Source organism: Chroicocephalus ridibundus, chromosome 15, assembly GCF_963924245.1.
Source record: "Chroicocephalus ridibundus chromosome 15, bChrRid1.1, whole genome shotgun sequence".
In the NCBI taxonomy this organism is placed as follows: domain Eukaryota; kingdom Metazoa; phylum Chordata; class Aves; order Charadriiformes; family Laridae; genus Chroicocephalus; species Chroicocephalus ridibundus.
Window position 1 is genome coordinate 9,382,939 of NC_086298.1, and position 14,753 is coordinate 9,397,691.

Consider the following 14,753-nt stretch of genomic DNA (forward strand, 5'->3'; position numbering starts at 1 on the left):
TTGGACTATTCAGTCTTGTAACTTTGCTGGCAGCAACCTGACATCTGTCCTAGAGCTTTTGGGAGGTGGAAAGTCCTACATAAGTGGCAAGTATCATCGGTAACAGAGAAAGACCAAAGATTCTTCAGGTCTGATCAATTCTTAGCAACAGCTGAAGCAGCATGTGCTGAGAAGAGGGGAAGAAACAATTGGCACCTGCCTGTAAATATAATTGCGGAAGAAAGCAATATGGAAAAAGGCTGACCCACAGTTACACTTACTCACTAAAATGACAATACCTCCCCTGCTGATACTATGCACCGGGCTATAAAATGTAATAACGAGGAACTGAACTATAACAGAGGCAATTCCTCAAAGCCACTACCTTATTTGGGTGCACGGCACGCCGCAGGTTTTCCATCCATTTATCTCGCTCTGCTGCAGAACGACACGAGAAGCACTTACTTCCTGATGAAGTCGTCACCTACAGGGAAAGGAACAGGATTATGTCTTGACCAGCACACTGCAGACTGTGATTTGGGGGGAGAGGGGGACTTGGGAAAGATGCTAGTGGATTTTTATTCTTTTTTTAAGTAAACAGCTTTACCCAAGCATGAAGCAACAGCCCCTAAGGCTAGCTGAAAAACAGGGCAACTCTGTATGTCACAGAAATAATCATGGAAGCAAATTCCAATTACTTCTCTTCTTCCACACCAGAAAATACTGGATAATGGGCCCCATGCATGCGACAGTTTAAACCACCAAGTCCCACAACTGAGAGAGTATAAATCCTTAGATGAACTAAACATAAATTGCAACCGCTTGGCATTCCTCCAGAATCGCCCAAAGCCTGTGATAGTAACAACCCATTCCTTGTTTTCAGCAGAACGTCAGGCGCGGAAAGGCTCATTTCCTACCTTCCCCCTTCGTGTCCCGTTGCCTCTGAAGACCATGGGGTCGACTACATACGCCCCGCTCCTGGCTGCAGTAGGAGTGGGAGCGGAGAGCCCGGCCGGAGGCACCCCGGTGCTCACAGCACCTCGGCCCCAGCTGGGAGGACCCGGCTGGGGCTCCCGGACCTGGAGATGGCCAGTGGCGTGCTGCTGAGCCCTCCTCTCGCCTCTCACACTGCCAGTATCGCTCCAAGGGATCTTTCTGCAGTATTTGTGTGATTTTCTCTGGTCATTGGGATTTCATAGCCAGGTTTTGAAGCAGCACGCTCGCAGCAGTGACACTTCCAGTGGTGCAAACACCCCTCGTTCCTTATCACATCCCTGCTGCCACATGGAAACTCAACCCCGCTGAGAGCCCACTGAAGCAACGGCTGCCCGGCAGCCCCAGGATGAGAGGCACCAAACACTTCTTCCCACCCACCACACCAAGCTTCCCTGGCATCACTTACTGAGCCAAGGTCTAAAAGGCCAATAGTTCTCTGCATCTTCTCACACACACGTATTCCTCAGGCCGCTGTCTCCTCCAGGCCCTGCTGGCGAGCCGACAGCCCACGACCGTGGTCCCAGAGGTCTGCACTGCCCATGAAGCCCTCCGCCAGCTGCTCTGCCCTGCTGTGTAATCGCTGCTTTTGGTCATGTCCAGTAATATTCTTGATGTACATCTCTGCCTGCAGGCCAAACGGACCTGGCTTGTACTTTAAGTAACTCCCCCTTGAGCTTCATTTCTGCCTTTCTCAAGCTGCAGAATTATTTCTGAGTACTTTATCATCTCACGGTGTTTGTGTTTACACACTGCACACTGGCTTATCTGCTTCTGGGAGACACAATCTCCTTTAATTTCATGTTCTCCCAGAAGCCTAACCTGTTCTTACAGCAGAGCCAGCACTTGCTAAGATCTGTCATTAGCCAACCTCAGTGACGAGCTGAACACATTCCCTCCTTTGAACACAGACATCTGCTAACCAGGACAAAATGAGAAGAGGCCTATCCTGTATTTACACAGCAAGTGCAAGAAATCTTCCAACCCTTGATATCCCAGAAGCTCTCTCCTTCAGGCAGACACTCTTCCCTGTCCTCACGTGCTTTCATCCTCTGTCCTGTACAACAATACATTCTTCTGAGCACAAGTTATCTTCTATTTCCAAGAAAAGAAGACTCTGTATTAGTAGGCACAGCAGTACGATCTTTTCAGCATCCTTTCACGCTTCAGTGTATTTCCAGCTTCTTCAAAGTTTCCCGTTACAAATCCAGCCTGCTTCGTCTCCTCTGTGCTGCTGCAGGCGCTCACGTGAATTTCCGTCCCAGAGCCTTCGCAAACGGACTTCTGGTGGCTCAAGAGCTGTACCACTTGCAAGACTGTCCATGGCATGTGACCCCTGGCCTTGCTCTGCCAGAGCGTACAGCAGTTTTGCACCTTGATCCTTTTCTCAGTAGAAGTGCCTGCAACCGCATTCAAGCCGAGCACAGCCATACATCTGGCCGGGAATGGCACCTAAAGCCAAGCAACGCACGGCTGCATTACTGTTGACGTGGTGCTGTACCGCCCTAACACTGGATTACAAATACAACGAGCCCAGAAGTACCACTTAGCAACAGTTTTTAAGAACAGAACTTACACTGAAGTAACATGGAAGATGCCCAGCAAATGAGCATTGCTCCTGACAGCTCTCTGGTTGCTCGATCGATGCGGATTTCTAAGGCTTCAAAACCGTTCTTCAGACAAGAACCTAACAACTCCAAACGTGAGCCCTGTCTTATTTGATCCACCTAATTCAGCTGCAAAAGACTCAAAATCATCCACAGCCAGGTTTCTGTATCCCACAGTGGGAAAAACCCTCCCACTGACATCTTAAGGTCCACAAAATTCAGTCCCCACTCATTGCTCAGAAATCAGTTAATAAAGGTGGAATAAGTCAAATATACCTTTCATTAAACTATACCATTAGTCCATTGCCTCAAAGGCCATCTCTCACCTAGCTTTTTGGTCAACAATTTTGTTTTGATGGGAGTTTGGTGCATTTGAAAACAAATGTTCTCAGATCTAGAGAATTTGGTAGGAACTTGGAAGCTCTTCCATAAAAGAGAATTACAACTTGTTTGATGGCTGCTGAGAGATGCTCTCTTAAAGACAGGTTCTCCTTGGTGACACACATGGATCCCACAGCTGCCTAGAGGATTCATATCTAAATAAATAAGCATGCAATTTAGCTGTCCTTCTATTGAGTCTGTTAATTAAATGTCAGGTTTTTACCAGCTATCAGTTAGGATGAATATCTAATATATTTTCTTGCCACACTTAAGTCAACATATTATTGAGTTATCATGGTAAAATTTATGATTCAATTCCAAAACAATTACCAACTAACTAATCACTCAAAAAAACTGTAACTGTCACACTAAGCGAGAGAAGGGGGAAATCCTCATGTGTCAGATACGAAGCCCTCTTGATCTGACGGGAGTTGAAGGTCGTATCTACCATGTGTGACCAAAAATGTAATTTTCCCCAGATCTGCAATAACATCCCAGCTTTGAGCTCTGACCTAAACATCATACGGCTTTAATGATCTTCATGAGATATTAATTATCTTGATAAAGAGAGTATTCTGGTCCCATCAAGATTTTGGATATGCTAGAATACTATTAATGCACAGGATAAACTCAATTAATAAAACTCATTAATTTCTAAAATGTTACTTATTCACATTCATTATCCACAGTCCTCGGATGGGTGATCCCTTAAGCCAGATAAAATCTTGTCATTTTAAGAATGTCTTAGGTACAGGATGGGTTCCTCAAAGCACACTGGAAGGAATCCCACTGGAGTAACAACAGAAGACGATAACTGAGTTACTGAAGCCGCTTCACTCAAAGTGTTCCGAAGGCTTCAGGAGGAAAAGCGAGGGCGAGGGCTGGTAAAAACCACCATAGCCAAGCACAGAAGGGCAAGCCAGCGCCGCCGGGGCCAGCCCCGCGTCTGAAGGGCCCCGCCAGAAACGGCGAACATTTGCACAGCTGGACTAAATTTAGAGGAGCTAAATTTAGCTGCACTAAATTCTCCCTCGCTCAGGCAAGGCCGGGATGAGGCGACACGGTTTCCATTGTATTGGAGCAACGACAGTTTTTCTTTCTCCTGCTCCGCGTCCCCCAGCAACATCCTGCAACGGCCTGGACACGAGCTGTGCAACGGGGCGAGACCCTGCGCTGCCAAGACAGACACAGAGCCCTTCTGTCCCAACTGCCCCGGCACCAGGACCCCAAAAACAGCAGAGCCAGCAACAGCCTGGACTCCCAGTCTCCTTTACTGGGCTAAGACGCCCACTGCACATCGAGCACACGCAGCACACACAGCGGCACTAGATGGTTATGCTGACTTGGAGGTCTTATAAGGAGAAAGAAGATGACGTTGAGTAACCTTTTTTAAAAAAATCAATGAAGGAAACAGGTAAATACTGACTGCCAAGTACTCCGCAAGTCAGAAAAAAATCCAAGTTTCACAGAACTAAATAAGCAGCAAAAGCCAAACACCGCATTTGAAAAAGCACGGCGTTGCTGCTGGCTCCCCGTACCCCGGCAGAGCCCAGCGAGGGGAGCGGGGTCGAGCGGCCGCTCCGGCACGTCTTACTGCAGGTCGGTCGAGCTGAAGGAGAGAAACAATCGCACCGTCCCTTCCGACAGCCAGCTCCCTCCAAACCAGCCTCTTGGTTTTTTTCCACTGCAGATGGCTTTGGCACCTCTTGCTTTTGTCTCCGTTTGGGTGCGCTGCCAGTTCTCTCCCCGAACCTGCCCTCTTCGGCGCGGCTCCATCTGCAGCCACGTCAAATCTTGTCATCTTGTCCTCCGAGCCACCAGGCCGGTGCTGCAACGCGGTGGAGGAGGACCTGCGGCACGCCGTGCCTCGCACCGCCCGTGCTGGGCAGCCAGGACCGCAATCAGCTTCTGGGCAAGCCGCTGCACGCCGCTGTTGGTGAGGGACCCCAGAGAGCACGCCGAGCCAGCCCGGCCAACCCAGCTCCAACATCCCAACCGAGAGCGAAGAGACACCAGCCAGCTGGTGATGGACGCAGCTCCCAGGCACTGCCCGCTGCCCGACCGCCCCACCGCAGGGAGAAGGTAGCTAGGAACTGTGTAACGCTGGCACTGCCCAACAACAGCAACACTTCACTTCTCCATTTGAGACAGCAAACTTGGCCATTCCTGACAGATCTCCCTCGAGAATAGACCCACAATAGCCTCAAAGTGCAGGGACAAGACACCATACCAACCCCCATCACCATCGCAGTGTTCCCCTTGTCTCCACGACTCTGGCAGAAATTTCTCCCTTGACATTTCTTACTCAGGGCTCCTTTTCCAGGACATCAGCTGAACTTCTCACTCTTCCCTGTTCCCACAGACAGCGGTGCCGTGGCTCTTGGCCATCAGCTTTCTCAGTTCCAGGCCAGAGGAACCACCACAGGTTTTATGGCTCTTTGCTGAGCCTCCACCAAAAGGCAGCAGCAGTCTTTGGCAAGTCTTGCTTCTACTTTCAGATAAAGCAACGCTGCGGGACTTGGGATCACAGGCCACACACAGGGCCCCCAGGACACAGTAATAACTGAACGCAACAGCCCAGGCCTGTCCCCCGGCCCAGAGGACACACCGACCCCTCGCCTCGGCCAGCTGTACCTACGCGCATGGCGGACTGCGGTCACTGCCTGCTACCCAGGGACTCCGACACCTGCAAACTCATTTCGGTGCCGACCTCACTCCAAATTTGGTAGAGGCTCTCTGGAGACACAAGACCAACGCGTTAACACAATATGCCATTAAGCTCTCACCTCAGCCCCTCCCGCTGGAGCTCGCCGATGAGTAACCGTCGGCTACAGATCAATGTCCTTTTTGTTTTCTGGCATTCTTCCTTTCCTCTGCGGGATTCGCAGATCAGCAATTAACGTGTTCTCTTTTTTCTATATGACTCTTCTTTATCCGACTCACTTAAAAATAAAATTTTCTTCCTCCTTACAAGTGCATGACTTGTCTAATTTCCCTCTCAGTCAACTTTCTACAAGTACTGTTCATATCCCTTCCTCTGCTCTTGTGCGCTGAACAGAATTGGTAAACAACTCTTATATTATGGATGTCACATCTATTTTCCATCTAGCTTCATTTTATCTTTCTTGAGTGGAATGTAATAGAGGCCATATAATTTACAAAACTGTTCTTCTCCTGACCTGCCGCACTTGCTCAATTCTACAGAGAACGAACAGCACTGGAAAATTTACGCCTCAGCCCACTTCGGAGTTTATGTTTGGGGCTATTTTTTGTACGACTGTTTTTGTGTTACCACCTTATATTTTAAGAAACGGATCTTTTAACTCCTTTCTTTCCGAGTGTGCTAATTTCAGTAAAAAACCAAAACCTTCATCTCTCCAGTCTGACTCCTCCTGGACACTGCCAAGGCCGTCTCTGCCTACCGCTGCCCACCCAAGAAAAGCCTGCAGTCCCATCATGCACCCACAGAATGATCCCACCATGGAGATACGGTCTATCTGCTCTTCTGGGTCCAAGTACAAACAAGTTACCTTCTCCTCACAGAAACACAAGTATCGACCACCTTATTACTGTAAGAAAACCATTTCCCAGTTCTATATCCAGCCGCTGCCATAAGCAATAATACTTTGCCATCCATGAGGGAGGATAAATTATTCCCAAGACATACTACATCGAATTATCCAGCTACAGACTGGTTTGTACGTGTCCTACCACCTCCCACTAGTACAGACCTAACCACGTGCCTTAACAGGTGTTAAAAAAAATCGAAATACTCACAGATTTTTCTATTTACTCAAGCAGCGAAGCTTCAGTTTTCTAGACAAAGTCCTCAACACTCCCACTGACAGCAGCAGACTATCTTTGTGACCACGTTTAATGTCTTTGTCAACACTGAGTAGGGATTAGCACTTTCCCATATCTGTATGAACACAAACTATGAATGTATGCTCCGCTAACGCACAGCCTGAAGCAGCTCAGCGCCTTTGCCTGCAGCACGTTCTGCCGCCCCAACGGTTAGGAGGCAAGGAGCTCACTGCTCTCCTGCTGTGGGTAGGATCCACCTTGGAAAGGTGGGAGTAATTTTCTGCTTATGACACGGTCTCTGCGTAGCAATTCAGAGCAGAAATGTTTTATAGAAGCAAAAGCCGGCGATGCGAGCCCTCACCTGGCTCCCCAGACGGCCCCGCCACGGACAGAAGGGCGCCTTACCTCAAAGCAATAGTCTTGTCCCAGGATGCTGCTGTGGACTGGCTTGATGACCACTTCTTCCTCCATGCTGAGATCCAGAGCCTCGACAGCACTACTGGGACTGAGCAAAGACTCGTGGGAGCGCGATTCTTTCAGCCTCGGCATTAGATGGGATCTAGAGGAAAAACGTAACGGTATCAGTGGATGCTTTCCTTCCCAGAGAAATTATTTAGTCCATCTGTTAGCAACAACTGCAGAATATTCCTGGGAAGCTTTTGCCATGAGATAACCAAGGGCCCAGAATAGCAGGGACTGTTATATTGTTCCATTTATAATCTGTTGAGCAGGTCCTATTACAGGCTTTATGTTCAGTAAAAACATTTCGTCCCAAACTCTGATACAGTCAGGACATTACTAGAGGTCTGGAGACTGCGGGCCCCTGCACAGCCGAGTATGTCTGTAAATGGCCACCACATCTCCTGCGTGGGACTCTCCCGGTGCCCTGCGGCAGGGGTGGATGAGGGAGGCTGGGTGTCCCAGCACCAACCACTGTGCTCATCGGTTCTGGAGCCGGGTCTGCAGCACCCACTGCCAGCACAGAGGAGACCACAGAGATGCTGTGAGGACAGGCTGGGAGAGCTGGGGGGGTTCAGCCTGGAGAAGAGAAGGCTCCAGGGAGACCTTAGAGCCCCTTCCAGTCCCTGAAGGGGCTCCAGGAAAGCTGGGGAGGGACTCTGGGTCAGGGAGGGGAGCCATGGGATGAGGGGGAATGGCTTCGAATTGGAGGAGGGGAGATTTACATGAAATCTCAGGAAGAAATTTTTCACTCTGAGGGTGGTGAGCCCCTGGCCCAGGGTGCCCAGAGAAGCTGTGGCTGCCCCATCCCTGGAGGGGTTCAAGGCCAGGTTGGACGGGGCTTGGAGCAACCTGGGCTGGTGGGAGGTGTCCCTGCCCAGGGCAGGGGGTGGCACTGGATGATCTTTAAGGTCTCTTCCAACCCAAACCATTCCATGGCTCTATGACTGGGTTTGCATGCGTGTGGGAGATCCCATCAGCGTCCTACTTCATTCCATGCTGTTTCGCAGCACTCAGTCCCTACTGACAGAAGGGAGTCACCTGCAAATGGGGAGGAATTAACGACACATCCCTCTAAAAGCCCAGCCCCGTGTCTGCTTGGTGCACCAGGAGCGTGCCCAGGGAGCAGGTGGCACTGCTGGGGCAGACACCGTCCCCGGGCGTAGGCACCTTCTCCCCACCAAAATGCACACAGCTGGATCACAGCTGCAGCCGGCGGCTGGGTCCGCGCTCTGCAACCAATAACCCGAGGGCTCGTGTGCTCTCTCCAATTGTTACACACATCCCCGGGATGGGGACAGCGTGGAAAATAAGGCCATGATAGCCCTATCGATTGATCTAAATGCTCTGGAGTCCCACTGGCAGCATTTAGCAGCAGGGAGCCCGCAGACAGCAAGCAGCACACCATTTTCGAGACAGCCAATACAATCAATGGTGCTGTAACTCTTAAAGCTAAACCAGAGAGCTCGGGGGGGGGAAGAAAAAAAAGATAGCTAGGTACACCCAGGGAAAACAGAGCAAAACCATAAAGCGGCAAGGGAAAAAATAACTTGAGAGCAAAGGGAGCAATTCCCTTCTCTATAGCCTGCACCATGTAAAACGTTCCCACGCCAGCCAGCTCAGAGAAGCTCTGATGCCGGTAACTCTGACCTTTAAAACCTCTGGCAGGCACTTTATGGTCTTCCAGAGAGACCACGTGTCACTCTGTCCACAAAGAGAGTATGATGCCTTCTCCAAAGTCATGGAAGGACAGAAATAAGGGGACTTTGAGATATTCTCATAGTCTTTCATAAGCGAAACAACAATGCCCCTAGTATACTCTCAGATTGCTTTGTCTCTGTGTGTTGAGTTTTGTCGTTCTCTAGAATAAAGCTGACCAAAACACCGAGAAATGTCAATAGCGCATGCAAAATTCATCGCTTCCAGTGAATCACACGCCAGGCTGAATCTAGGAAACAGCCAAAGGAGACTCCGAGATAAACAGCAGCGGAAGATAAACAGGTGTTTCTCTAGATTTGCCATTAAGATTCATGCCATCGATGAAGCCCCAGGTGATAAGGCATCAGCCAGCAGCTGTGTTCTCCAGCTGAGCCTGCTAAATGGGCAGCTCTGAAAGCTGGAGGCCACCCTCCTCCCCAGCCTGGGGACATGCTGCCCGAGGGCGCAGGGACAGCCTGGCCTCCGGACACCTCCCTGCATCTACCCAGGCGACAGCCAGGACCAGCTCTGGTGGAACCGGCTCTGGTCTGCAGAAAAAGAGGCGACGACACCACAATGTCTTTCTCAGGGGACAGCCAGCAGCCCTCAGATGCTAAAAGCCCTGGGCTGGCACAGCCCTGCGCAGGATCAGGCGCGGTGGCTTTGAAGCACAAGGCTCTCTATCCCATTAGCGATTCTCGAAACTGCCCACTCACCCCATATCTCTATGGTGAATAAATTGATCTTTTAGGAACTGAGCACAGTCGTTTCCCAGTACTTTCTGGCAATTTTACACTATTTTCACAGAAAAGGGTCCATATCCTTTTCCTCTGAATGATACTGTAAATTAACTCTAATACAGGCAGGCAGATCAAGTTACCTCTGGATGCCGAGCGCAGAACTAATATCCAGCAGCTGAAGAACTGACAATACCGACTGCGCACCAAGCCCCGATAAGCCCAGAATCAAGGCATTTATGGCAAATCTTATTTCCTTATTTTACAGATGAAATGAGAAAAGGTAAGTAACCAAGCTGAGGCTTGCACTCTCATTTGGACAAATATAAATATTGATAAACCAAACCCACAGCTCAGGAACTACATACTGCAATGCACACATGCACGTCACCGAGCGGGACCGCTTCATGCTGGCCTAAGAATTTTTGTTGAAATTAAAACAAAACAAGTCTATTTTTCATTTAAAACTACCGCAGCTGCAAGGCCACGGGTGGGAGTGCAGATGTGCAATACGAAGAATTACCAAGGGGGAGTTTCGCAGGACACATTATGTTCTCAGCAGATTCAGCCAATGCGTATTTATATCCCTCCAGACACTGCCGTATGCCTCTGGGAACCCTAAAATTAACGGGACTTTTCCTGGGCAGGAGGTTATTTGTCAGGTTCTTGCCCCAGCAGGACCCGCTCCCACGGCGTCGTTGACTCCTGTGCGGCCGATCGGATCCAGCCCGGGTCAGACACAGCACCATTTCTCACCAGATGCTGCACCGTACGGAGGGAGCGCTCCGGGTCTCAAACCAGCCCTAAAAGGCCCTGCATCTGTCTGCGGATCAGGAGCTAAGTGGGGAGATGTCCTTAATTAGAGACTCTGGTTTGAAACCTCAGTGGAAGGGATGAGGGATCTCTCTGCCAGAGGCAGCCCGGCAGAGCAGGCTGAGTGCGGCCCGGGCCAGCCTCCTCGCAGGGCCACTGGCCTCATCCCCTCCACAGCAGCCCAGAGCTAGCTCTGAGGCTACGGCACTTAGTCCGCAGCAATCCAGCATGGTCCAGGGGGCTGTAAATGATGTCCGGGATGTAAGGATGGCTGTCCACCACCAGTCTTCAAAGGATACACGGTGTCCTTTGAAGAGCATCTAGAGGAGAGAGCGTTCCTCGTGTCCTTTGGTAAGTACCATGACATCTGTGGCAGGAGTCCATTTACTGGAAGATGTTTGCGAGTCCCTGTCGCAGCTCCCACAGACCTCCCTTTGTATTAACAGGAAGAAAAAGGTCCTGCTAAGGCCATAAGCTGCTTCCCTGTCTGGGAGGGCAAGGGCACTCTCCGTACCAAAAGGACGGCTCAGCCTTCCCCCCGTTTGGGCAGGAAAAACATAAACCTGCTGCCTGTGCGTTAGAGTGAAGCCCTTGGAGTGATAACGTCCCTGTCTTGTACTGCATCAGGCCATAAAGGACCTGGAGACTTCGTCCAAAGACAATTTACTGGGTGAGGGTGGGCAAGTGCTAAAAAAACACCCAACAAATCCACTAGCTGATGGAGGAGTGCAGAAATATCAAGCACACAACACGAGGGCTGGACTCTGCCCGAAATGGGGCACAGGGCGGCTGTGCTGGTGCCCCAGCTGCCGGGGGGACTCGTCTCCGTCCCCTCTGGCTCCGCTCCCAGATTCACCACCCGCAGCCAGCATCTCCCATGGGGAGCCAGGCACATTTCTACCAAGAGACCCCAACGGAGTGTAACGACGGATCACTGCCCCCGTCAGCAGGAGACGGACCCTCCTCAGCTCCACCTGCTCCCACCCCGCGAGGGCAGAGAGCAGCGTCCGCGGGGACAGAGACACCAGAGTCCCTGTCAACACGCGCTCTTCCTTGGCCATCCAACGTCCTAACAGGCAAACTCACCTGGAACACCATTTGCTTACTGCATACGTGCACTTCCAAGATGACAGAGGTCCTTTGTTCAAATTCATCTCTCTGCCACCGCTTCTCAAACCGCTGCCTGCGGGGCCATCCGATCTCCTGCTGTAATAACTCACTGGGTATTCCAGGGCCCGGCCCGACCCATGTGAGCTGATCAAATTCAGTTCCTACACCCCTGTTTTAATATGGTGGGAACGGCCAGCTGCCCAGAGACATCTCACAGCAGGAAACCCTCCTTCCAAACAGCACATTCAGTTCCTTTTGCCATGGGCCTTATTTTAATCCCTTTCTACTTGCCTAAAGTTCGGTTGAAATGAAGGGAGGGGAAAAAAATCTCATAAAAGACCACATTAGTTCTAAAGAGAAATAACATTACTGCTACCGGCACTGACCTGGAGAGTCCTACGGAGAGGCAGCCAGTCTCTGGTTATTAAAAGAAGAGGTTTACTGCCCAAGAGCAACGAGAGAGGATTGTTGTTCTAAATAATAAAAGTCATAAAACATTACCATGTGAAGGGATGCAATCCCCCTCTGCCTGCTTCCTTCAGAGGCAGCCAGAAAGAATTAGGGACATCAAGTATGACCGGGCTGTGACAGCACACCTAACCTGACCAGGAGCTCGTGGACTGCAGCAAAGACTTGGTGGACAAGCGAGAAGCACGAGGGACAATCCGTCCTCTCCTCCCGAAACTCCAGGGCTGGGTTTTGAGCATCGGAGGCAGCACCCATCCGTCAGCAGCAGCTCCGCAGAGGGACAGGAGGGACTGACGGGGAGCCTAGGCTCCGTGCTCTTGCAAGAACAAAGATACTCTGCCGAGGCCACAAGGAAGGAAAAAATTTAGGGCCTGTCTGCACAGAATTATTCTGGAACAGGTCTTGTGGGTTAAACTCATACGCTCGTATTCCAAAACTGCTTTCTTGTGAAGACAAGCCCTCAAAGGGGCAACCCCATCGGTTTTCATTTCAGAACCTGACCTGCCCGAAACCACCCAGCTGCTGCTTCTGGGGTTTCATCATGAAAATTTTCCTGATATTTTTGAGAGACAGGAACAAGCAGGGCACCTGGCTGGGCAGCTGCAGAAGGATGGAGCAGACACAAAACGTGACGCTGAAACATGGGGAAAAAAAATAAAGAGCCTTTCTTAAATCTCCTACTGCTCCACTCTGAGAGCACAAACAGACTGGGGAATTTTGAAGGAAGCCCGGGCACTACGCTGGAGATGTCCCATCGATACCAGCTGCAGAGTCGGCCTTTGCAACCTGAATGCCTCCCCACTGTCAGAGGGATCTGATCTCCTAAATTACAGGTTTGACTCCGCGACACGTCTCCTCGCTAGGAAACATTCCCTGCATACAGCTTTTCAAGGGCTGACAGTTCCTTTCTCTGACCAGCTGGGAAGAGGGTCTTTAGGGCAGCCCTTACCCAGCGCACGTCGGCTGCAGGGGGTCCTGCACGCACAAACGCGGCGGAACACGCCGCGGGATCCACGTGCAGTGTAGACAGAATTTAAATCTGTCTCCAGCCTGGGGATTAAGTTTTGTTATGACTGAGAACAAAGTGGACAATTCCACCAAATTGATTTGCAACATCAGACGGGAGAAGGATTTTAGCGGTGGCAGATGGGAGTAAATCACAGGCCATCCTCTGCCAGCTTCACCGGGGGCAGCAAAACCGGGCGCCGGGGAGCTCTGCCGGGCGCAGGCTGTCCCACCAGAGCCTTGGAGCCGCCCTGATGCTGGTCACCAACTGGGACCACCAAACTGGTCTGATGGCAGCCTTTGGTCCCGCAGCGGATGCAAACCAGGCTCTCCTGCACAGCAGCTCTCCCCGAGCCCTCGTCAGCGTCGCCTGTGTGACCCCCCCGCCGGCGCTGACTTCCCACGAACCTCCTGACCACTGCCGGGACTTCTCATCCATTCCTCCCCACCGCCTCATCCTGCTCCCATTCAACAAATAAATACGAAAGTGATGTTATGGGAATACGCAAGAACAACAGCGCAAGAGAACTTGCACGCTCCCAGAAGATGAGAGAATGTTTTTTTTTTCCCATAGGAGAGGATGTGTGGATGAAGCTGCAGCACATCCTTCTCCACGTTCTGCTAACCTCAACTTTCTCTGGCAGGTTTCTGAAGGCCAGCTGCTGATCTCTGCCCTGGCAGCGCACGGTGGGCTGGAGGGAAGGTGGATGCTCTGCAGCCTTTGGGGCCCTCTGGGTGGCAAGGTGCTGGGAAACACCCCTCGGCACGCTCCTGATGGGAAGCTGGTGTCACACGTTACCCTAACGCAACACCTTTGCTGAGCAACACAAAGGACATGTAATTAAACTTATTAATGCCTGCCCTTGGTTTTAGGCTGTTCTCAGTTTTAACTGGCAGCAGAATTAATTACATTCAAAAGGACTTTGTCAGCTCATACCAGATTCCAAATGTTGTTTTTGCCAACCTGAAGGACGATTTTAACCCGTGACATTCACCTGAGCGTGGATATTTGTTTAACAAGGTGCTGCTGCAAAGTTCGTCAGTGACAACCTGCAGGTCCAGCACAGTGTAACCAGCAAGGAACTGACCGGATTTGTAATGTGCAAGATGAGAAAAACTGCAAAAGCAAGCAGAATGCCTAAAGAGCAAGAAACAAAAGGTGATCAGAAGTACTGCCTGAGTTTCAATAATTAAAAATGATGCAAAGAAGCTAAGGAAGTAACGTCTCCCTCTTTCCCAAGAGCAGAGTGGCACCACCATCTTGCTTTTAACAGAAACTGATGCTTCACTTAAAAAAAAATTACCTTTTTTATCACATCAGGCTAAACCAGCACACATTAACAGAGCCGTGTCGGTACACACCTGATGCAAGCGCAGAGATCCACCACCGAACAACCCCGAGAACGAGTCATTCCCACAGCACCCGTCTGGAGCCCCGAAAACCACCCGGGGATGCTCCACGGAGGCCCAAGCAACACCAGGGCGTGCGGCTGCTGTGGGCGCTGCCCCGAGCCCCCCGCTCCCTGCCACCCCCCGCGGGCGGCACAGCTGGAACACTGGGGTGCCGCTCCCCAGATGCGCTGGAGACTCCCAAGCCTCCGCCGCGGGAGGAGGGCGGGGGTAAAGGTTTTCAATTTTATCGCTGAAATTTTGCTTGACGCAAGCCCGGAGGCAGAGCGCGGGCAGGAAAGCGCCCGCG

General features: G+C 51.0%; 1 protein-coding gene across 14 annotated transcripts in view; it reads right to left on the reverse strand.

Moving 5' to 3' along the window:
* The window catches only part of DAB2IP (DAB2 interacting protein), a 202,085-nt gene that overhangs the window by 35,539 nt on the left and 151,793 nt on the right, over positions 1-14,753 (reverse strand). For all 14 annotated transcript variants that reach the window (XM_063353368.1, XM_063353370.1, XM_063353373.1 and 11 more), the window contains 2 exons: positions 7,170-7,323; positions 365-463 (listed from right to left, as the gene is read on the reverse strand). In XM_063353368.1, coding sequence (XP_063209438.1) covers positions 365-463; positions 7,170-7,323 — 253 coding nt within the window. The remainder of the gene's footprint in view (positions 1-364; positions 464-7,169; positions 7,324-14,753) is intronic.